We start from the raw sequence: 24,395 nt of genomic DNA on the forward strand, positions 1-24,395 counted from the left end.
ATTGCTGTTCATGAAACATTTGTGCGATTCTCGTCCATGTAAAATGGACCGATTTTTTATACGTTGTGTGTGACTCCAGCCTAACTTGGAATATAGCCAGTAGAAATGAGCGAACTTGTTCGGAAAAAGTTGTCAATCTCAAATTCGGCACAACGCATTCGGATTAGTGTTCAGATTTGCAAACATTTTCCTCAAATTTGCAAAGTGATCACGTTTCCACTATTGCTTTTGTTAGGACTTTGGCTATGATAATGGCGCTGTATGATGAGAATGGGGACGTGTTTGATGAGGGGAAGGGGTACAGAGAGGTCAGAGGAGCGGCGGACTGTTATTCTTTTTTTCTTAACTTAATATATGGACATTTGGGCAGCCATTCAGGGTGCAGAAACCATCCACAATGTCCAGACACAAGGGCTTGTGTCATTTGCTGCGAAAGTCATATGTCCCTCTCCATATAAAAAGTGGACATGTGGCTTCAACGCCATAGTTAGCTAGGCAGTTAATTTTCTCATCTACTTCAGATAGGTAAGATCATGAGTCAAATTGACCTTTCAGCATATAAGTCTGGAGGGCTAATTCTGTGGTGCAGCCACAAGTCGCAACTTCAGCATATGTATTCATAGTGCTGCTGATTCTGTGCTAGAGCGACTAGTCGCCATTTCAGCATATAAATCCTTTGCACTAATTGTGTGGTCCAGCCACCACTCCACGTTTCATTATATAAATCCTTTGTGCTAATTGTGTGGTCCAGCCACCAGTCCATATTTCAGCATATAAATCCTGGCTATGCGCGCAAATTGAGTATTTGCTTGCAGATATTTCTGCAAGGTTTCTGCATCTCTCGGCAGGAAAAATGCTGTGAAAAAACACGCGTTTTTGGTGCATTTTTGCCATGTTTTTGTATGTGTGTATTATATGCATTTTTGCATAGCAATCAATGCTTTTTTGAGACGAACAAAGATATTTTTTAAAAAAAGTTTTGTGATGTAATTTCTTGGTTCAACACCATTTTTTCATGCAGATGCAGTGTGGCATCAGGTTAATTGGATTAGTTAGGGCCTGGTGTTAGCAGCTGTCATTGACACCTAGCTCTAGGCTTAAGGTACCGTCACACTCAGCGACGCTGCGGCGATATAGACAAAGAGCCGACCTAAACTAGATCGCTGGAGCGTCGCTGTTTAGGTCGCTGTAGAGACGTCAAACACAGAAACTCCAGAACGATGCAGGAGCGATCCAGTGATGTAACGGCGACTCACTTATCGTTCTCACTGGTTGTTAGCTCCATTACATCCATTGTTAGTGTCGTTGCTTTTGATGTCAAACATGACGATACACGCCGACCTGGCGACGAAATGAAGTTCTGGACTTCTAGCTCCGACCAGCGATGGCACAGCGGGATCCAGATCGCTGCTGCATGTCAAACACAACGAGATCGCTATCCAGGACGCTGCAAGGTCACAGATTGTTGTCGTTCTCTTTGCAAAGTTGCTGAGTGTGACGGTACCTTAAGTAATGAAAAGATGTCAGCTCAACACCTTCATGACTAAGCCGATAAGTAAACACAAACACACACATTGTAACCAGCCTATGTAGGAGCTTAAAAGAACGAACCTACATAGGCTGTAACCAGACAGCAACTGATAATTTTAAAGAAAAAAAATGCATGGGATTCTGCGCAATTTTAATAACCAGCAGAGGGAAAACCAACGGCTGAGGGCTGATGTTAATATTCTGGGAAGGTGCCAATAGCCATAAAGGTTCCCAAGCTATTAATATCAGCTCACAGCTGTTTGCTTAGCCTTTACTTGCTAGTTTATAGAGGGACTCCATAAAAAATTAATATAGGGTCCTCCGATAAAATCTAACCAGCAAAGGCTAGACAGACCACTGTGGCATGATATTAATAGCCTAGGAAGGGGCCATGGTTATTGACCCCTCCCAGACTAAAACATCAGCTGTCAGCCACCTCAGAAAAGGCGCATATATGATAAGATGTATATATAAGATGTGGCAAATCTGGAGCTTAGCTTTGCTCTTCCCACTTGCCCTGTAGCATTGGCAAGTGGGGTTCATATTTGTGGGATTGGTGTCACCTTTGTATTGTCAGGTGACATCAAGCCCACAGGATAGTAATGGAGAGGCGTCCTATAAGACACCTATCCCATTAGTAACCCCATAATGGTATGGTATAAAAACACAGACACTCAGAATAAAGTCCTTTATTTGAAATAATGACACAGACTCCATTAATAGATCTTAGTTAAACTATACTTATCGAATGCCTAATCCACTGCAGTTCTCATGCAGCAGTGCTGTAAGTGAGAGCACCAGAGCTGATTAATTCCAGTGAAATCTCACGGCAGCTCAGTGATACACTGCGGAAGAGATAACCTCCTGTCATTGTATCACCGGCGGCTGGGTAGAGCGGTCACATCTCCGGATGTTCTACACGTGATATCGGCGTGGGGCACTCAGGATTATGTGGACTACGGAGGACAGGTGAGTATATGTTGGTGTACTATTTGAAATTATTTCTAGAAGATGAGGGCATCGGGATTTGGCATTCGGTGAGTATAATGGGTTTTTCATTTTTATGTGAATGTGTATGTATTTATTTTACTTTTTTTTTCATCTGTGAATAAAGGCGCAGGCAGAAGAGACTACGTTTCCCATCAGTGGCACCTGCTTTCCCTGTTATCAGTGACATCAGACGTAGCCAGAATTGGAGCCGTAGTCTCATCAGCTCGTGCCTGCTGACCTGTTTACTGCAGATCACCACTGCGGGTTACAATCACAGCTGCAGGGTCACACTGACATCTGACAGCATGACCCCGAAACCCTCTAACGACAATCTGCGATAGCGTTACCGCTGGTCACAGTCACAGCTGTGGGGTCACGCTAACATCTGACAGCATGATCCCGCAGCGCTCCCACCGATAATAACCTCCACGCCACTGATTCACATGCTGTCACACAGATGACAGTGTGGGAAACACCATAGGAAGCCGGTAAAACGCAAAACAACAACTTAGCTAATCTGAAGCAAACACGCAAACATTTTTATACCTGCATTTTTGCTGCGGATTTGACTAACTTAATTGAAGTCAATGGGTGAAAAACGCTGCAGAAATGCACAAATTATTGACATGCTGCTGAAAAAAATGCATTGCAAATACTTAAGGAAATGTACTGATCATGTGCACAACGCTTCAGGATTGTCATTGAATTAGTTTGCATAAGGATTCCAAGGCATTTTTGGCCCATTTACGTGAGGAAAAAATGCAGCGAAAACGCCTAACAGATACAAAAAAGCAAGACCTCATTCATTATTTCTTCATTCATAGTCGTAGCAGCCAGAACTTTCACATAAGATGTGAAAGTTCTGGCTGCTACAACTATGAATGAAGAAATAATGAACAAAAAATAAATCCATAGGTCCCACCTAGAAAGGAGCATGACACAGCACAAATGATATTGCACCAGTCCTGACTAATCAAAAAGCCAAGCAGGGTAGTACTGACCTGGACCCCGGACCGGAGTCGCATGAACTGATATGCTAATTTCTAGTCCCAAATTGTCCTGGATACAGAGGAACAGGCCCTGATTTGGATCTACGCCCTGCTGTCTGGAGCATTTGCTGAATACTCCAGACAAAAGTGTAGAATAGTTTTCCAAATGACAATACTTGTGCCAAATTTACAAATAAAAAATTCTGGAATTTAGCACAATAAATACCAATTACATCTTCAAGTTGCATAGTGCAGCATGAAGAGAACCATATTCATTAGCATAAGAATTAATGGCAATTAATACAGTTAAACGTTTTGTATGATCACTGTAGTCTACCAAGCATGTTGAGAAATTGGTATTTCTTAAAGAAATTGCACCATCTCTTTGTCAGAAATAATTGTCGGAAAATGACATCTTTAATAAATTCAACTCGTTTCTTTTCATGTTGCCTTGCAGGTGGATTTCTTTAACAAACTGTGTTAAAGGGAATCTGTTAGCAGGATTTCACATGACAAACTATTGATATGCACATGTAGCTCTTTCAAAGACAAGTCCAGCAATACCTTTACATGGCCAGTTCATTTCTCCATTACTGAGAAATCAGCGTTTGAATTTATATGCAAATGAGGATCAAGTGCTTTTGGCTCCTGGAAGCTCTTCACAATCCTCTGTCACTCAGGCTTCTTTCCCTCATCAGAACTACCTCCTCCTGCTTGACTGACAACTCTTTTGCTTATGGTCACACACCAAAGGAGCTGTCAGGCAGTGATAGGTGGGGGATAGAGCCAGAAGCTGAGCCTGCTCCATTCTCAGAGGGTTCCTGTTGTGCTATGCAACCAACATGAGCCACTATCAACACCTTTTAATTAATGACTGTGACAGTTAACTTATGTGATCTCAGTGGTGTGCTAATTTGGGCACTATCAGCTCCCCAAATCACAATCGCAGGGTTCCAATAAGATAACATGGCAGTTACTGGTCTGCTGGAGTCTCCAATCATTGGCATCTTTTTGCTTATATGAATAGGCTGCGGTCAGAAAGCCACAGATTCTCTCAACGGTCCGAATATGCTAATGACACTTGGCTCAAACTCTGAGTGTTATCTTAGGGTGATCCAATTCTCTCACATGAGAGAATCCGATCACTGGTTCGGAGAAAACAGAGAACTTAATTTCTCCATCCTCTTCATTGTCTGAGTTCGCCGATATTGTACTGCAGTCAGATGAGACGATAATAACAAGACAAAGAAAAGGTTGAGTATTAAACAGGCACTTTTCATCCATGTTCACCAATGAGCTGTCTGTTCCAGTGATCTTCTTTCAACAAGGGGAAAATTCAGAGTTCATCCCCTGATATACAGTAACTAGTTTACCACAAGAAGAAATAGGTCTATGTCTGGGCAAATTAAAGATTGACAAATCCACCAGCCCAAGTGGCATTCATCCACGGATATTGAGGGAATTGAGCTCAGTATTTGACAGACGGATGTGTCTCATATTCTTAGACTCTCTTGTGACAGGGGTGGAGCCACAGGATTGGAGATGGCTGACATGGTACAGATATTTAAGGCTACGTTCACATTTGCGTTGTGCGCCGCAGCGTCGGCGCCGCAACGCACAACGCAAACAAAAACGCAGCAAAATGCATGCACAACGCTGCGTTTTGCGCCGCATGCATCCTTTTTTTAATTGATTTTGGACGCAGCAAAAATGCAACTTGCTGCGTCCTCTGCGCCCGGACGCGTGCGCCGCAGGGATGCATGTGGCACAAAACGCAAGTGCGACGCATGTCCATGCGCCCCCATGTTAAATATAGGGGCGCATGACGCATGCGGCAACGCTGCGGCGCCCGACGCTGTGGCGCAGACCGCAAATGTGAACGTAGACTAAGAAAGGTAGAAGGTGGATAAGGGCAAGTACTGTCCGGTAAGCCTGATATCAGTAGTGCGCAAAGTTTTTGAGGCCATTATAAGAGATGACCTGCAGAAATATATTGTAGATATTATAATAACGGACAACCATGGATTCATGAAAGATAGGTCGTGCCTAACTAACATGCTGGGTTTCTATGAGGATGTAAGTGCAAATCTGGATGATGGAAATGTGGCCAATGTAATTTATCTGGAGTTTGCAAAGACATTTGATACAGTACCACATAATAGCCTTATAGTGAAGCTACAGAGGCAAGGACTGGGGGAAACTATATGCATACTGGAAAGGAATTGGCTAAATGATCGGAAACAATTAGTCATCATAAATGGTACATTCTCTAAATGGGATATAGTCAGCAGTGGGGACCACAGGAATCTGTGCTGGGACCAATTCTTTGTAACCTCTTTATTAATGAGTCATCCTATTGCTGCATATACGGTACATTAAATGGGAGTATACTCGGGACTACAGAACAAGGGAAGGACTTGGGTATTCTGGTTACAGTGTAGGGGCCTTTAAACAGTTTATGGGCTATTAAGGGGCCAATTTACAGTTTGAGGGCTACTAAAGAACCATTATTCCACATGGGAGCCATCATGCAATGTGGGGGATAATGTTCCTATCTCCAAATGAAACCCTACCAATCAAACAGGGATACTTCCAATCACAGAGCTCTCAAGTAGAATATTGCCAACAGTGTCTGTCAAAATAACTCAGCCATTTATAGTGCTGCCATAGTGCCCCCAACATTGTAAGTGCTAAGAAAGAAGGAAAGAAAGAAAGAAAGAAAGAAAGAAAGAAAGAAAGAAAGAAAGAAAGAAAGAAAGAAAGAAAGAACATACAGGAGAATATATAAACTTTTATAAAAAGGCACCTGATATAGACTCATAACCCCAATGTTATTAGGCAACAATATTAACTGCTACGTCGCCATGAATAATGTATACAAATTCAGCAATTGTTATTTATGCAGTTTTTATGTTGGTGCAAGATCCCTAAAGTGTTATACATTATCATTACACATTAAATTTAGTAAACTACATACAGCAGGCTATATATATTCAGGAAATATCATAGGGTCCTTTCATATTGTGGGTCCAGTTGGGGCATAAGTCTGAAATCCCCCCATAAAATGAGGTCCCGATGAATGCAGATGTGAAGCCATAGGCTGCAATGATGTAGACAGAGCAAACATGCTCTCTGACATGCACCATTTTTGGCAGTGTATGCCTACAGGAGGCGGACATTCAGACATAGTAGACTGCACCTGGGTGTCAGCCTCCTGTAGGCATATACTTCAGAAAATGGTGCACCTCAGGGCGCATGTTTACTCTGCCGTCACCATTAGAGTCTATGGCCCTACTGGTGCATGCGTCCGGACCCTGTTTTGAGGGGAATTATGTAAACATACTGCTTGTGTAATGTGTATGATGTGTGTGCTGTGCTTGTGTGATGTGTGTGCTGTGCTTGTTTGATGTGAACACACTGCTTGTGTAATGTGTATGATGTGTGCACGATGCTTGTGTGCTTCGCTTATGTGATGTCTGTGCTGTGGTTGTGTGTACAGTGTGCTGTGCTTGTGTGACATCAGCACTCTGCTTGTGTGTCTTTTTTGAATTGTGCGCTGTGCTTGTATGATGTGAACACCCTGATTTTGTAATGTTTATGATGTGTGTGCTGTGCTTGTATGAGGTGAACACACTACTTCTGTAATGTGTATGATGTGTGTCCTGTGCTTGTGTGATGTGCTTGTGTAATGTGTGTGCTGTGCTTGTGTGACATCGGCACTCTGCTTGTGTGTCTTTTTTTAATCGTGCGCTGTGCTTGTATGATGTGAACACTGTGTAATGTGTATGATGTGTGTGCTGTGCTTCTGTGATGTATGTGCTGTGCTTGTATGAGGTGAACACACTGCTTGTGTATTGTGTATGATGTGTGTGCTGTGCTTCTGTGATGTGTGTGCTGTGCTTGTGTGACATCAGCACTCTGCTTGTGTGTCTTTTTTTAATCGTGGGCTGTGCTTGTATGATGTGAACACTCTGTTTGCAATGTGTATTATGTGTGTGCTGTGCTTGTATGATGTGGGTGCTGTGCTTGTATGATGTGTGTGCTGTGCTTGGGGGATGTGTGTGCTGTGCTTGTATGATGTGTGTGCTGTGCTTGTATGATGTGTGTGCTGTGCTTCTGGAATGTGTGTGCTGTGCTTCTGGGATGTGTGTGCTTGTGTGATATCAGCACTCTGCTTGTGTGCCCTTTTTGAATCATGTGCTATGCTTGTATGATGTGAGCACACTGCTTGTGTAATGCGTGTGCTGTAATTTCTGATGCGTGTATTGTGATGGGCCTGACCAGTATACTGTGCTTTTGTGATATGAGCATCATGATTTTGTGATGTATATGTTCTGCTTCTGCTTGGGGATGTGTGTATAGTGCTTGTTTCACATGTGCTTAGCACTTGTATGAGATGTGCTTTGTGCTTGTATGACGTACAGAGTGCTTGAAGGATGTGTGCGCTCTGCCTCTCTGATGTGTCTCACATGTGTTCTGCATTTTTTTTTATGCGTGTACTGCAAAGCTTTTATGTGTGTATATCTTTCTATTATATGCCATGTGCTACTTAAGCATCTCATACACTATTCTTTCACTAGGGCAATTTGCTCTCTGTGTCTTTCTCTGACAAATCCGTCTGTACACGAAGAATATGTATATTCAGAATGATTAATGAAAATCTTCTGAAATATGCTACAGCCGATTTAAAGGAGCACACCAGTAAATCCTAGTTCCCAGGTGCAGTTTGTTGTCAAGCTCTACTCACCCTCCTTGGGGCCAGTGCTCAGTCTCCGCTGTTGCCCCCAGTGTCTATTATTGTCTGCAGCACTGACATCAAGTCGATAGCACTTCAGCAAATAACTGAGCTCAGTGGCTGTGTACGTGGTGATCCTGTGAGCCACTAAGAGCACTCTGAGCTCACTGAATGGCGGCAGCGCTGTCAACATGTTATTGTCAGCACTGCAGACAATAACAGACACTGAAAGAGGCACCATCGGAGACTGTGCCCAGTGAGGGTGAGTAAATGACATAGATTTTTCACAACTAGAAAACTCCTTTATCAGTTTGTGCACATAACCATAATATCGGGGGATTGCTATTCGTCGATTTGGCAGAACAATGTTATCCTGCTGGGACTGCACGTGTCAAATTGTTTTCCTCTGATCGAGTCGATCCAAGGAAAAAATCGGACCATGCACAGGCTGCATAAAGTTATCGGATAGCACTCAGCCATTCATGTCTATGGGTCCGTGGAAAACATTGAACTGCACTCTGATGACAGCTGAGTACAAATTTTCACCGATTGACAGAATGAAGAAGATTGAGAAATTCAGAGTTTGATCAGAGTGTAACTAGCATAATCAGCCCGATTTTTTGGGATGAGAGAAAATGTGGTCGTGTGACTCTAGCCTAAGTCTAAAATACACAGGATTGCAAGTAAGTAGTTATGTGGAGGAAGTGCTGTATTGAAACGGTAAGCACATTGGTAAGGAGGAACATAATATTGGGCTACATAGCGACTTTGGCCATGACACTCTTTGCACTGCCAAAGATCATGTTATGCAGCACTGCAAAACAGTATAGTCTGTAAGAACTGGCATCTGATAACCGTATGCTCACTGTATGGCAGTATTATTGGTTTAATTGTTGGTTGTACTGTGGACATTTACATGAGTCCTCTTCTATGTGAATACTGAGAACAGCCGCAGCTTTGCTTGCCTCTTGATTATGTACTGTATATGTCTGAAGGCAGGGAGCCCTTGAAGTGATGGACGATTTTGAATTTCATCTGATAATATTTAAGTGCTAGGGCTGCTTTTTAGCATCTTTCATGCCCTGCTGTCACCTATATAACTCAAAGTGGTGCCCACCCAGAGATCCAGGTCACCTGGCCCGAAGTCTGAGATATGTGCACTGCCCCCAGTGCAGCCACTCCTGTGCCCCCAACGCCTTTCCCCATATTATACCACAAGACAAACTGCACAATTCCATGTCAAGCAATCACAAGAAATCTTGAGATCCTCAGATTATACAGACTATGTGTTCATTCCAGGTAAGGTCACACGACCGTATATTCTCCATCTGAGAAAATCGATCCGATTTTGCTAATCACACTCTTATCAGAGTAGGATCTGTTTCTCTCGGATGTGTAGAATAAAGAAAAACATTCCCCATTCTGCCGGTTTGTGAAAATCGGACTGCACTCAGATGTCATCCGGTCTGTTTTTTTTCCCGGAGCCATAGACTTGAATGGCCAAGTGCGATCAGATAATCGGAGGCCAATCGTGCATGCTGCGATTTTCTTCCACAGACCTGTGAATAACATTGCATCAGATATTTGGACAGATTGCAATCAGACAGAACTACGGTCATCTGTACGAGATGTAAACTACATAAAAACTCTCTTTTATGTGTACTCAGCGCAGATAACACATTATATTTCACCCGTTAGTAATAGATTTCGTTCCTTCCATTCATTGCTTTTCTTATTTTATCTCTATAGATCTATTGAGTTTCCATGACCTGAGATGAACACTGTCACTTCCTAGCCAGTCAATTGCATTTCATTCATATTTATGTCACCGGGAAGAATCCGGCAGCGCTAACTTATGTGCGTAAAGTGTTTAGTGAACAGTTTCTTGTGAGATCAATGCTCGCTGTCATCCTCTGGTTGCTTCTTGCATCAAGCCTGCTTTGACATGGCAGAGTAAGACATGTGAAGGCTGCTCTCAGCTAGCCAGTAGAGGGAAGCTGTACTTTGCTTGCAGCAGAGCTGAGGCAGGCGATTTCTTCTGAGAGGAAACACTGCAGCCTTCTGGACTGCGTCTGCCTCTCCAGGGAGAGGCTGACTGTTGTTCCACCCACAGGCTGGAAGGAGGGGGATTGAATGAAAGACAAGACAAGCCCTAAACACCATGTCACTCCGAGAGGGAGACAGCAGCAACTAGGCTGGAAGGGTTTTTTTTTCTTTCTTTCTTTCTTCCTTCCTTTCTTTTTTTTTACCTATTAGGGGGAGGAGAGAGACAATTCTGAGAGACTGAGAGTAAGAAAGGAGAACATCAAGCCGGTTTGCAGGAATTCTGTAGTTCCAGCATACAGCTTTCCTGGCTACTGTCACAGGACTTTCCCTCCCGCACATTCTGGATTTATACTACAGACGAGCTTCTTTTAGGAATAAGGAGATATTAACAGAGGGATATCAACAGGGGAGAGAAAAGGACAAGCGGCGCCTTGTGTGATTTTTCTTTTTACAAATCTAGATTTTCAAGCCTTGGCGTTTTTCTTTGTCGTATTGGAATTAGCGATTGGTAAAAGGAAAAAGAGATAATAATATATACATATATATTGAGGCTGAGAACTCCTAAAAACAACATCATTGCTGTCAGGAATAGTGGTTTCGGAGAAGGAAGAAGGGCCTGGGGCATTACTCCCTGTCAACGAGTTTTCTGCATCAGATATAACGATTCCAGCTACATGGGCAAACGTTTGGAACAGCAACCAATGTACCCTCAGTACACTTACTACTATCCTCATTATCTCCAAACCAAGGTATGAGAACCTCCGGTGGTGCCCATATTCTGGGATTATGCACTCAGTGGATGATGGATAGGTGGCCGCTATGAATGGCAGGTTGCCTTATTTCAGTTGGGTATCACACAGAGCAGTCAAAACAGGGACACGAGAAAGAAGGAAGGTCAAGCAATGTGGATTATTCCCCCAAACCTTCTTGTTCTTTTTCTATTTCTACAGTATAACTCTTTTAATATTATTATTATTATTATTATTATTATTATTATTATTATTTAATCCTTGGTTGTCTGCCACAAGGATTATATTCGTCTTCTATTAGCCTAGATGTCTGCCTTACCGGCAGCGTGTAATTCTCCTGACATAGGATGCAGATTGGCTTGGATAATAAAATGTATACTCTTGGATGTAAATACAGTCTCAATGGCACTTTAGTGAGATCTGTACAATCTGAGCAGATGAAAGCATTATCCAGCTGCAGGGGATTTCTATGCTGATCAACTTTAAGCGGAAAATGCACACGGCTAAAAGAGCCAAAAACAATCAGATTTGTTGTTTTGCAAGTTTGTGGATTTTCTAACTGAGCGGCAAACACACAATCAGAGGTGAATGCAGCACTTTAACTGTTTAGATATAGGCAATGAGTACATAGGGTTAATCTGGGACTTGTGCTTCCCCTGTTCCAATGTCAGAGGTCAAGAAGGACATGTTATAAATAGTGATGTATATGCTTTTGCTAAGAATCAGACATCAGCTCTCACAGACTGATGCTCAGCCTCATCTACAGTGCATTTCACTAAAACTGCTTAGTCAGGTATTCTACCGAACATACTACTGTATATTGTCATGTATAGCATTGCAGACAGAACTTTACCCACTGGCTCCTTGAGGGGATATATTTCCTATTCCATTGTTTGCAATGTCAAGGTCAATTTTAGAGTCAGCCGCACCGTTTAAGCCCTTTTGAAGGTAGCTGATAGGCTTCTTTGTCTCGGTAATAGAGACAGCGTGCATTGTCGGAGGTAGAAATGACTAAAAGAGCAATTATACATAAATGACGGAGTTATCTTTATTCTCTGGGCTGTTGTTAAGCGCATGCTGTGGGCAAGAGGGATTTTGACAAGCAGGGGGATTCTATCAATGCGCGCCACACGTCTATCGATGCAGAATAGGTATACCATTTTTCCCGTTCCCATAAAAATAGAGGAAGAATAAAGTGTGTGTAATCAGGGTTAAACACGTGATGTGTCATACTTGTGTCTGAAACAGCGTTAGTCACAACAGACATGTGGCATCTGGATCTCCTTACTGTAGCATGCTTTCAGTTTGTAGGTTAGGGCGAGGATGGTACGCGAGAACCCCAAGTCATTCGATTTTTGTTCTTCTCATATCTGTGCACTAAACTAACCTACATTTCCATAGTCTGACATGCTTGGATGAGGAATAATTGCTTGGCCAGACACAATGCTCATTAATTAATTATTGCCACTATTGCCGTCAAGTTGGGTTTACAGATGTTTGGTGCCACATGCACCACAAATTGAAAAATATGCAACCGTCAAAGCTGAGAAGGTGGGCAATGTGGGCAAGTGCACTTGAAGTGAAGCTGCAGGGGCCGTAGTTGGGGGCATTTTATAGGCTAGAACACATATAGGTTAAATATACATGGTGACATGGCCTTTATGTATAGTGGAAGGATCAAATAGGTCTCCATAAACTTTGCCTTACTCCATAGCATGGCTACTTGGTAGTGCCATGTGTCTGAGATATGCTACTAGTGAAGTCGTAGACTGAACTGGCCCTTGAATACTTTTTTGCAAAATGACTTTTTGATAGACAACAATATACTTCACTATCGAATGGGCAAACTGCTCATTTGAAGAACTATCATTAGTAATTCAGCAAGAGATGGCCCAGGATTTCAGGAAATGAGGGAACGAGGCGTTGGCCAGCATTTATCCATGATAATTGATATTTCAAAAGATACACTGCTTTATCGATGTGAATTATTAATGATGGCCATTAAGAGCTGGATAGCATTATAACCCAATTCTGTTTCCATGCTAAGCCTGTAATCTATAAACGTTAGATAGAATATACACAAAGAGGGGAATATCAGGTAACCGTCATAAAAATTCTTCTACCGAGGTTAAAGGGGCCTGAGCTGCCATCTCCAAGGCAAACCCTGTCTGGTTGTTACTGTCTATAATAAGTCGAGTAAAGCAAATGAATGAATGAATGAATGAGGGAATGAATGACACGATTATTGCTTTAGGTTTGAGATGTGCATTAAATTGTTCAAGGAAATATTTCAGGAATGTCTCAGCCTTTTTTTTGTATATCCACTGGGTGATATCACATGTATTAGAAGTTCCCCCCTCTCAATATCTGGAGCTTAACCCTTTTATAGTCACATGTCTGGCTAATTCTAAATCCAGGTTTATTCTATTTTTTTTCTTATTTTTGTATCCCATTCCACAGTGTAGGGTTTACTTGAGTAAAGGGAGCCATTATATACTGCATATATTAAGTATGCAAAACCTCACATTCATTAGTATACACTTTAATCTAATATATAAAGCTGAATGTGTGTGTGTGTGTATGTATGTATGTATGTATGTCCGGGATTGGCATCTGAACCGTAGCAGCTACAGCCACAAAATTTTGCACAGTCACACGTCTGGACCCCGAGAGCGTCATAGGCTATGTTGTGAGGTGAAATTTTAACCCCGCGCTTTCCAATTCACCAAACAATTTTGCCCCTATCTACATAATGGGGAAAAAGTGAAAGGAAAAGTGTTGGAGGCGTCGCAGCTACAGGCACAAAATTTTGCACAGTCACACGTCTGGACCCTGAGAGCGTCAAAGCTATATTGTGAGGTGAAATTTTAACCCCGCGCTTTCCAAGTCACCAAACAATTTTGCCCCTATCTACATAATGGGGAAAAAATGAAAGGAAAAGTGTTGGAGGCAAATTAACAGCTGCCAGATGTGAACAAGGGGGACTTAAAGAATGACAGCGATGGCACCAAAGAGTATATACTGTACAGTTGCTAAGGTGGGGCCCCAACATGGGATAATCACACCACCACGGGGATATGAACACACACACAAAATGCGCCACACACTACCACGTGCTCGAACACATATACCACCCTCAGTGCACATTTCACCACACATACACCAACCTCGCCACATAAAAGTAGAAACACAAAAGTCGCCGCTCAAAACTCGCCACGCGCAAAACTCTCCACATGCAAAACTCGCCACACGTGCAAAACTCGCCACACGCAAAACTTGCACACGCAGAAAAATTGCCACACGCAGAAAAATTGCCACATGCACAAAAGTTGCAACACATGCAAAAGTTGCCTCACACAAAACTTGCACATACTCAAAAGGCACCACACATAAAACTCGCCACGCGCAAAACTCGCCATGCGCAAAACTTGCTGCACACAACTTGCTACACTAACCTGTCACATGCAACTCGACACACAAAAAGTTGCTACACGCATGTCGCCACACCAAACTCATCTCACAAAAGTCCCTACATGCATGTCGCCACACGCAACTCAACACACACAACTTGACACACGAAACTCGCCCTAAAACACACACAAGTCTGGTATCCTTCAAAAATAAAAATCTGATTAATAAGCAGACAAACTACAAGAGCAACAAATGTACCATATAGGAATCCGGCAGCTGTCAGTCACATGACCAGTCTATTATGTGTATGTGTGAGCTAATATATACTGCCAGGGGGTGGGCTTACTGTTGGCTGGGGATTTATCAGGCTGCCATTTTAGCTTACAAATACTGAGGTAAAAATACTGACCAAATAACGTGTGAACGAGGGCTAATACAGGAGGAGATGGCATACAGCTATATACTATATACAGGAGATGACACACAGGTATATACTATTTACAGGGGAGATGACACACAGGTATATACTATATACAGGAGGAGATGACACACAGATATATACTATATACAGGAGAGATGACACACAGGTATATACTATATAGAGGAGGAGATGACATACAGGTACATACTACATACAGGAGGAGATGACATACAGGTATATACTATATACAGGAGGAGATGACACACAGGTATATACTATATACAGGAGCAGATTACCTACAGGTATATAGTATATACAGGAGGAGATGACACAGGTATATGCTATGTATAGGAGGAGATGACATACAGGTATATACTATATACAGGAGATGACACACAGATATATACTATATATAGGTGAGATGACACACAGGTATATACTATATACAGGAGATTACATACAGGTATATCTAATATATAAAGCTGAATGTGTGTATGTATGTATGTGTGTATGTCCGGGATTGGCATCTGTACCGTCGCAGCTACAGCCACAAAATTTTGCACAGTCACACGTCTGGACCCCGAGAGCGTCATAGGCTATGTTGTGAGGTGAAATTTTAACCCCGCGCGTTCCAATTCACCAAACAATTTTGCTCCTATCTACATAATGGGGAAAAAGTGAAGGGAAAAGTGTTGGAGGAAAATTGACAGCTGCCAGATATGAACAATGAGGACTTAAAGAATGAGAGCGATGGCGACAAAGAGTATATACCGTACAGTTGCTAAGGTGGGGCCCCGACATGGGATACTCACCACACACGGGGATATGAACACAAACACAAAATGCGCCACACACTACCACGTGCTTGAACACATATACCACCCTCAGCACACATTTCACCACACACACACACCAACCTCGCCACATAAAAGTCGAAACACAAAAGTCACCACTCAAAACTCGCTACATGCAAAACTCGCCATATGCAAAACTAGGCTCACGCAAAACTCGCCACACGTGCAAAACTCACCTCATGGAAAACTCACCTCATGCAAAACTTGCACACACAGAAAAATTGCCACATGTACAAAAGTTGCACCACATGCAAAAGTTGCCTCACACAAAACTTGCACATACTCAAAATGCACCACACATAAAACTCGCCACGCGCAAAACTCGCCATGCACAAATCTTGCTGCACACAACTTGCTACACTAACCTGTCACATGCAACTCAACACACAAAATGTTGCTACACGCATGTCGCCACACAAAACTCATCTCACAAAAGTCGCTACATGCATGTCGCCACACGCAACTCAACACACACAACTTGACACATAAAACTCGCCCTAAAACACACACAAGTCTGGTATTGTCCTTCAAAAATAAAAATCTGATTAATAAGCAAACTACAAGAGCAACAAATGTACCATATAGGAAATACGGCAGCTGTCAGTCACATGACCTGTCTATTATGTGTATGTGTGAGCTAATATATACTGCCAGGGGGGAGGGCTTCCTGTTGGCTGGGGATTTATCAGGCTGCCAATAGCAACCAATCACAGCTCAGCTTCTATTTTGCTACAGTTAATTAACCTGAGCTCTGATTGGTTAATATAGGCAACAAAGACATTCTCAGTATAACAAAGCTAATATATGTTGTGAAATGCTTCTATTTGCTTAGTTTTTGCCTTTTAATAATTACATTTCTATCTATTTGTTTTGTGGTTTTTGTGTGCAGAATAAATTTTTGTTAACACATTCTATTTTGCTAACAGCAGTCATTAACCCGGGCGAAGCCGGGTAGTACAGCTAGTAATGATATAAAAATAGAGCTAGGCTCTCTCATATGAATATTGATCTTTCCATCTGGTTTCTGGAATTTGTAAATGACTCTCTTCTGCTAATGAAGGTAGATGGTAACCCAAGAGAATCGTGAGCAGGCTAATCATGTGGAGAGAAATTAGGCTCAGTAATTGTCAATGACCTGAATGAAGCAGTCTCACAAGGAAACTGCATCAAATTTAAAGGTTTTTTGGGAGATAATAGTGATTTTTATCTGGCTTTTCATTTTCCCCATGGTCTCCTAAAATATTCATTTTTCCTGAAAAATTGCCCATACTGTTCTTGCTTTTATAGAATATGCACTTTGTATTCATTATGACCATCCTCTCTTTTATTGGAGCCAAGTTCAAGTCTATATAGATGTATCATTACCATTCTTTTTCTTTACATTGTCCTGTGAAAGTCTGTACCAATTTATAACCCCTGCTTTGCCTATGCCCCCTACTCGTGCTGACCGAATACAGATTTTCCAGACCCATCCCTTCTTGGTAGGTTTTACTGCATTTTCCACATTTGACCATCTGGACATGCAGAAGGCCTTGTCGAAAGAATTCCAAAATGAGGAAGAGGTTGATATAGCTTTCCTTGCTGGTGGTGTACAGCCTGTGTTTGGTGTCTGGTGTGAGGTAATAGGTGTAAGGAGTAATTCGTCAGCCATACACTGGTCTTAGGCCACATCTGCAGCCTGGGCAGCTGCCAAAGGCATGATAATCTTCTTGTAATATTTCTATATCTACAGACGCATGCTGTAAATATTGCTATAAATTGTGCCGCCTAACCCTGTGTACATAGATTGGTTTAGAACATCATATTTTGCTAATTAAACCTTTGATTGTAAATCTAGTTTAGAGAAATATTTGCATTTTATTATAGTTCTACTATAGGGCCTTTTGATATATCTGTAACCCTCGAGATAAATACAACCTGCACTTGATCAGTATTATGAAACATGACAGTTCGGACATTTTTAGCTAATCGCGGATTTTATTTTTTTGGCTCGGTATTATCCTTTTATCATAGACAGGATATAACTGACAAGTCTTACGAGGATCCAGCGTCGTCATTTAGAAGTTTGTCTTTCCAGTTATCCCAGACGTGATGTAACTTGGTACATATGTTAGTGAAAAATCAATTGCAAAATAGTCTTTGGAAAGCACAGTATCCTATGTTGTTGGAGTAAACAGGACCGAAGTCATAATAAGCGGGGAGTTATATGGCTCTACTTGCTTTTAAGGCAGATAAGAGAGAGAGAGGAAAACGCATAGGTTCATTTCAGGTCACGTTGGAAATGGCCTGAACACAGTTGGCTTTACAGAGATATGATTTCACACAGTACTTTTCGTCTTTATGAGTACGTTTGGCAAGAACAGCTCATTCAGTCACGAACATGCCAGTTCTGAAGCTTCCAGGAAGTCAACTCCCCCCTCCACTTTTTTTTTTTTTTAAGCAAAAGTTCAGAATTCCTTCTAATGTGTTGTTTTGAAAATCCCTTTAATGGAGGAAATTTATACAAGTCGAAATGGTTGATATTTATCCAAAACTTGATTCCAGGGCTGTACTAAAACTGTTTTCTAAGAGTGTTTGAGGCACAGCTGTATGCAATTAAGGAGCGTAATATTAAAAGCATGTGTATGGGAGATCTATTATGATAGAACTGTTCCATATAAAATGGAAGAACAGAGGAGCTCGGAGCTCTGATTGATTCATGCATTGTTGTGTTCTGTGTGTGATCTTTTGGGGATATGTTTTTCAAGTCCGTTTACACACTGTGTTGAGTAGGCGGAAACAACTGTGCAATCTGCGTTCGCAGAAAGCACACAGAATATTTCAGCATTTACGTCACAATGTTCTCTGTAGGCACAACTAACAAATTGCTCGGTTTGGATTTTTCTCTTTTTTTTTGTTTATGATTTGGAAACCCGAGTTGAATTTATTCTAAGGAATGTTCTCTCTTGGTTATTCACTTGTTTTGTTTCAGATTCTTTCACAATAGCGTTGAAGTTAACAGGAGATATAAACTAATAGGGCAATTTATAATGCAAGTCACAGCTGCTATTGGCACAATTACCTTTATTCTGGCTGTTATTACAGTATTGTATATATTGAAGAAGGAAACAATCCTGTGTGTAACCCCCCACCGGTACAAAAAGAAAATAAGGATATTGATTAAAAGCTAAACCTAAAAAGGTTCTGCATTCATCAGTTGATCGTGATAATGCCAGCTCCTATGCTTTAGGAATAGCGATGAGTACAAGTCTTGAGTCAGGCAAAAATGGATGAAGATGTCCAGCAGATTCGATTTGGTGTGAATAAATTCTACCCAAACTTAAATTTCCCCAATTGCCTGAGGAAGGGTGAAAAATAATAAAAAAAAACCTTTACACTTATGTTTCCTCACTTTTTGACACCTATGCTACCTCAGATGCCTGGTCCTCCATGCCAGTCTTCAACTCTTTAGGGCTCCTGTTCTTTCTCCATTCCAATGAGGTAAGTCAATTTTAGGTCTGTGAATGACCAAAAGTGGTCACATGACTGTAATGACTTGGGTTCACTCCCAGTTTACCATGTAAGGCCAATTACAGGTCTCAGATTGACCTCACATACCAGAATGGATGAAGAACAGAAGACTTATGATGAGGAATGGGACTTGTGACCATGTAAGAACAGGTGACTAAAGGTGAATATGAAGGATTTTTTATTTTAATTATTTTCTGGCTCAAAGAATCATAAATCTGATCCCCCAAATTCGATCATGTGTTTCTTGGCTGATCAGTCATTTGAATAGTCACCATGAGCCAAGAAGTATTGTTTCTCCTTGCGGAGAGTGACGTGTTAAGCATGTCGATGTGAGGAGACTAAAAGCTGCAATGCTCCTCTGGGAAATATGCAAATTGTCTCTTCAGAGAGGAAGAGGACTAGAACTCTAGTGCCACCTGTCCATGTTGACTGTTAGGATTGCTACTTCCAAAAGGTGGCACTAGAGTTCTAGTCCTCTTCCTCTCGGAATAGTCACCATGTAATGTTTCATTAGCATTGAAAGCTATCAATGGTTTGACAGATAAATAATAAGTAGAGTAAGAATATTGTATATTATGATATTATTTTATATTCAGTGGTTTAAGAAAATGTGATGAAAAAGTAATAGTAGATATTCTTGTAATGTAACACAAAATGTCACAGAGTCTATGAAGTCTTATGACAGAATCTGTTCTTTCATCTGTGATATGCATCTAATTGGCATGAAGAATGCAATAACAGTTCCTTACCTTGTCTAGATTGTGTGGAGAAAAGAGAATGGTTCTTAGCATGCAAATTGCTGGATGTGCTTTCTCATTTGACAGAATAGAATTAGGACTGAGGCTTTGGTACATTTCTTTAACCACCTTGTCTTTTTAATAATGGTAGGATGCAATGAACTCTAGTCTACAAGTGACACCATGCACAGTCAGGGACTCCTCCTGAATAAAGATGCCACAATGGAAATACTAAATGAGCACAGCATAAAGGAAGATTAAGGCTACGTTCACATTTGCGTTGTGCGCCGCAGCGTCGGCGCCGCAGCGCACAACGCAAACAAAAACGCGGCAAAACGCACGCTAAAACGCTGCGTTTTGCGCCGCATGCGTCGTTTTTGGCCGAAAGTTGGACGCAAAAAAAATGCAACTTGATGCGTTTCTTGCGTCCAACGCTTGCGGCCATGCGGCGCAAAACGCAGCACAACGCATGTCCATGCGCCCCCATGTTAAATATAGGGGCGCATGACGCATGCGGCGCCGCTGCGGCGCCCGACGCTGCGGCGCTGACCGCAAATGTGAACGTAGCCTTAGAGAGTTTCCTCTTGTATACATATCTCTGTAGCTGTAGGAAACATAGTCACAACTGTGGTTTATTGAAAGCTATACAGAATTGTAATAGAATTGTAGTTGGATGCATCAATGTTTTTTGCCATCGTGTTTCTGGCAGTTTTGTTCTGATATTCTTTACTTAAGAAAAACATGAAAAATCCAGAAAAAAATATTACAGAATCCCTCCAGTTTTGAATACATCTGTTCTGATCTATTTAAAGGGTACTGACTTAAACATGTTATCATTGAATGTTTTATTTTAAAGATTTAAAAGGAATCTGTCAGCATGATTTCACACCTCTAATCATATGTACATGTAGCTCTCTGAACGACAAGTCCTGCAACACCTTTCCATGGCCAGTCTGTTTCTCCTTTACTTCGAAATCAGGTTCTGTAATGATATGCGAATGAGACTGAAGGACTATGGAAGATTTGATGCATATGTCACCCCAGCTCTATTCCCCATCAAACACTGCCTCTTCCAGCCTGTCTGATGGCTCCTTTGCCTGAATTCACACAGCATAGACTAGGCTGACAGTCATAGGAGAAGGTGGCAAAGAATGGGGCATAGAGCAGAAGTGACAGAGGCTTTAAATCTTCCAAAGTCCTTCAGCCACATTTGAATATCAATTCAGAAGCTGATTTCACATTAACAAACTGGCCATGTCAATGTATTGTTGGACATGTTTTTAAAAGAGCTACATGCACATATAGTTTGGGGTGTCAAATCCTGCTGCCAGATTCCCTCTAATACTGAATTTTATTGCACTTTTTTATCACTTTACCCTGATGAATGTAATCTCTGTATGTAGTAGCGCATCATGCTCAAGTTCCCCCCTTGAGAGGGGATACAAGTTTTTCGTTGTTTCCCCCTTTATAGCAATAAATGTCTATTTTTTGAATACCCCATTAATTTCAAGGATTTGTCCAGCTTTGTAACCAAGTTATGTTTTTTGTCCCAGGGAATCACTATTTATAAACTCTGAAAACTTCAAGCAGTTGTTCCTCTCTTTCTGCTTCTGCAGCTCTCATGTAGACCTACTCCTGGTAACAATCCTGTGTAGCCTGATTGTCATACTTACTCCACTCTTCCTCACTTTATATGCTCAGGACAAATTGGAAGGTTACCAAGAAGTAGGTGACTGCAAGATCAGACTATTCAGGATTTGTTTCTTGCCTGTTAACATGAAGACATGAAGGCTGGCAATGGAACGATAAGAAATAAAGTGGCTAAAAATAATGAATATTTAGAGAATGTGATTTATTCCAATATTTAGTTTCAGATGGGGCTGTGGTTCATGTATGTGAGCAGGCAGTCGTTTAAACGATGAACAATGTGAACTTATCTCATAACTAGCAATGTCAGACAAGTGTTTATACAAGATGGGAATAGTGAGTAAAATGGTTGAGTAGTGATCGTTACATGGTAACATCGGACATTGTGCACTGTGTTCATGCAGACAGATAATCTGATGTGTATGTGTGTTCAATGTTCAAATCACAGAGGTGATACTCTTTATTTTGAATACAGAAATTCATAAAGCCTTGTACAAACATTTCTGTTGATACTGTACAAATAGAATTTAATGAAATTAATGAAGCAAATACATTTTTAATACCTACTAGAAAGCTGATCTGAGGACCTGGGAACTTTGATTTGCAGATACGTTATTCTCCATGAATTGAATGCTCCTTTTTATGCTTGTGGGTCTTTCCAGAACCCAAAGAATAAAAAATGTAATCTGTAAAAAATAAAAAATATTATACTCACCTTACCTCTCCAAACCCTCTACTCCTAACCATCACTCGTCCGTTCATCTTATCATCATTATCTAGAGCTCAATTCTCAGTGCTTTTCTTGCAGAAGCACACATAAGGTCAAGATGCCATGACATCATAATGTGCACCTTGACCTTACACGTTCAAATGGGAGTTCAGCTCTCAGTGGTTGTGATAAGAAGATGTGCCGAAGACCAGACTTGTAATGGTGACACAAAAATTGGCCGGAGAGATGAGCAGAAAGGTAAGCATAAGCATTTTTTTTTTTAAACCATTTTGATGGCCATGTACGGTTTAGCAAAATGATGGTCAGCCATTCCTCTAAATGTGAGCAAAAGTAAATTCCAAAAATATCTGCATTTTGGCAAGCACAAGTTTTGGTGATATTTGAGTAGAATTCAATTCCACTCAAACATATTTGCTCATGTCTATGGATCAAAAATATGTATTTGCTCCCTTGCTTCAACTTCTACTGAACTAAATCACCCTTTGTTGGACTTATATTTCCACTCCTCTATTTGATGGTGAGATTGTTAAATAAGTGAACAATTTCCATTTGAATTGCATCATTTTTAAAAATCGAATGAGAATTTTTTTTCGTTCTCCCCCAAGTAATTTAGTGCACGAGGAAAAGCTGTTTTTGGCCACATCCTTCAGTTGCTCACCCTTTTCACATTACACAGTTATTGTGAACAATGGGTCATTATCGCTAGACTCTGATAGTTATCAGCCAGTGTAAATGTAGCTTAGGTGACTGCAAGATCAAACTACACAGGGCTTGTTTATTATCGGTTACCATGAAGATACGTGGGTTGACAATGGAACAATAAAAATGGCTGCAAAAAATCATAAATCTTCAGAGAAGGAGATTTATTTCAATTTTCAGTTATACATAAGGCTGTTGTGGCTAGGTCTTGTTATCATGTAAGAAATGATCCTTTGACTATCTGGTGGGCCATCAAAAGCTGAATAAAGGAGCAATGAAGGATGAATTTCACCGGGTGACTGAGTCTTAAGAATGTAACAATTACTGGTTATAATGTTCTCTAGTTTGCAAGTACCACCTTATAAAGAACACTTTTATAAAAGTACTTGTTATACTGTATTTCAACTTATTGTTACCAAGTAAAAATTACATGGCAAAATAGTGTGACATCCTAGAACTTGAGAAGGAGGCAATGGCTGTGATTTGTTTCCTTCTGAAATCTGAAATATAAAGCAAACATTAGAATTTTTTCAATCAAGTGCAGTCTTTAACCACTTAACCACTTCAGAACTGGGTAATTCCCCTCCCCCTACATCCCTGTTCCTGGCCTAGCACATTTTGGGGCTTAATGGTACATGTGGTTTTAACGGCTGTAAGAAATTTGTCATGCAGGTATTCAATTTATTTTCTTTTTTCATAATTCATGGATCTTAAAAGACCTTTGGAAGGGCATTTTAACATATCAATGGCACCCGGGGCAAGAATTCAGTTCCCCCCCCCCCCGACATATGCGCATTTGCACACTTAGTCATGTACCGATGAGCCGCTCTCCCTAATGCTCTCACTGATCAGTGAAAAACTGAGAGAAGCAGGAAGAGAAGCTCGTTGTCACAGGACCACAAGTATGAAAGTCGCATATGAGTGAAGTGTCCATGTGATGACTACTGGAACCTGCAGAGCTGAATCCTGACATCGCAGGCTTCTGAATTCTCACAACTAATGCACCGCACACTTTTAGGATTCTCCCTTGCCGGTGGAAGGTCATGTCAGCACAAGCATGTGATCTGTATACTTTTGACCACATTCCAACTAGACGTGCCCAGCCTCACTCAGTTCATTTTCATTGAGTGAGGCCACACATGTCTAGTCAGCACATGGATGGATGGATGCAAATTGCCGCCACGAGAAAATCCTAACAGTGTGCACCTCACACTGTGAGAATTCAGAAGTCTGCAGTCACAAACCTGGACATCCCCTTTAATGCTCCCAACATAAATAAAAACATGAGAGTTAGTATCACAAATAACATTTACATGGAGGTACCTTATAGATAACGACGTCTCTAGA

The 24,395-nt window shown here is 41.3% G+C and overlaps 1 protein-coding gene across 2 annotated transcripts in view; it reads left to right on the forward strand.

The window, feature by feature from the left end:
- Nucleotides 1–10,262: 10,262 nt before the first annotated feature.
- Nucleotides 10,263–24,395, forward strand: part of RBMS3 (RNA binding motif single stranded interacting protein 3) — a 1,020,603-nt gene continuing 1,006,470 nt past the window's right edge. The window contains exon 1 of one of the 2 annotated variants that reach the window (XM_077268961.1): nucleotides 10,263–11,039. In XM_077268961.1, coding sequence (XP_077125076.1) covers nucleotides 10,965–11,039 — 75 coding nt within the window. In that variant the 5' untranslated portion in view covers nucleotides 10,263–10,964. The remainder of the gene's footprint in view (nucleotides 11,040–24,395) is intronic. The other variant, XM_077268960.1, reaches the window with a different exon arrangement.

This window comes from Ranitomeya variabilis, chromosome 6 (assembly GCF_051348905.1).
Source record: "Ranitomeya variabilis isolate aRanVar5 chromosome 6, aRanVar5.hap1, whole genome shotgun sequence".
NCBI classification, from domain to species: Eukaryota; Metazoa; Chordata; class Amphibia; order Anura; family Dendrobatidae; genus Ranitomeya; species Ranitomeya variabilis.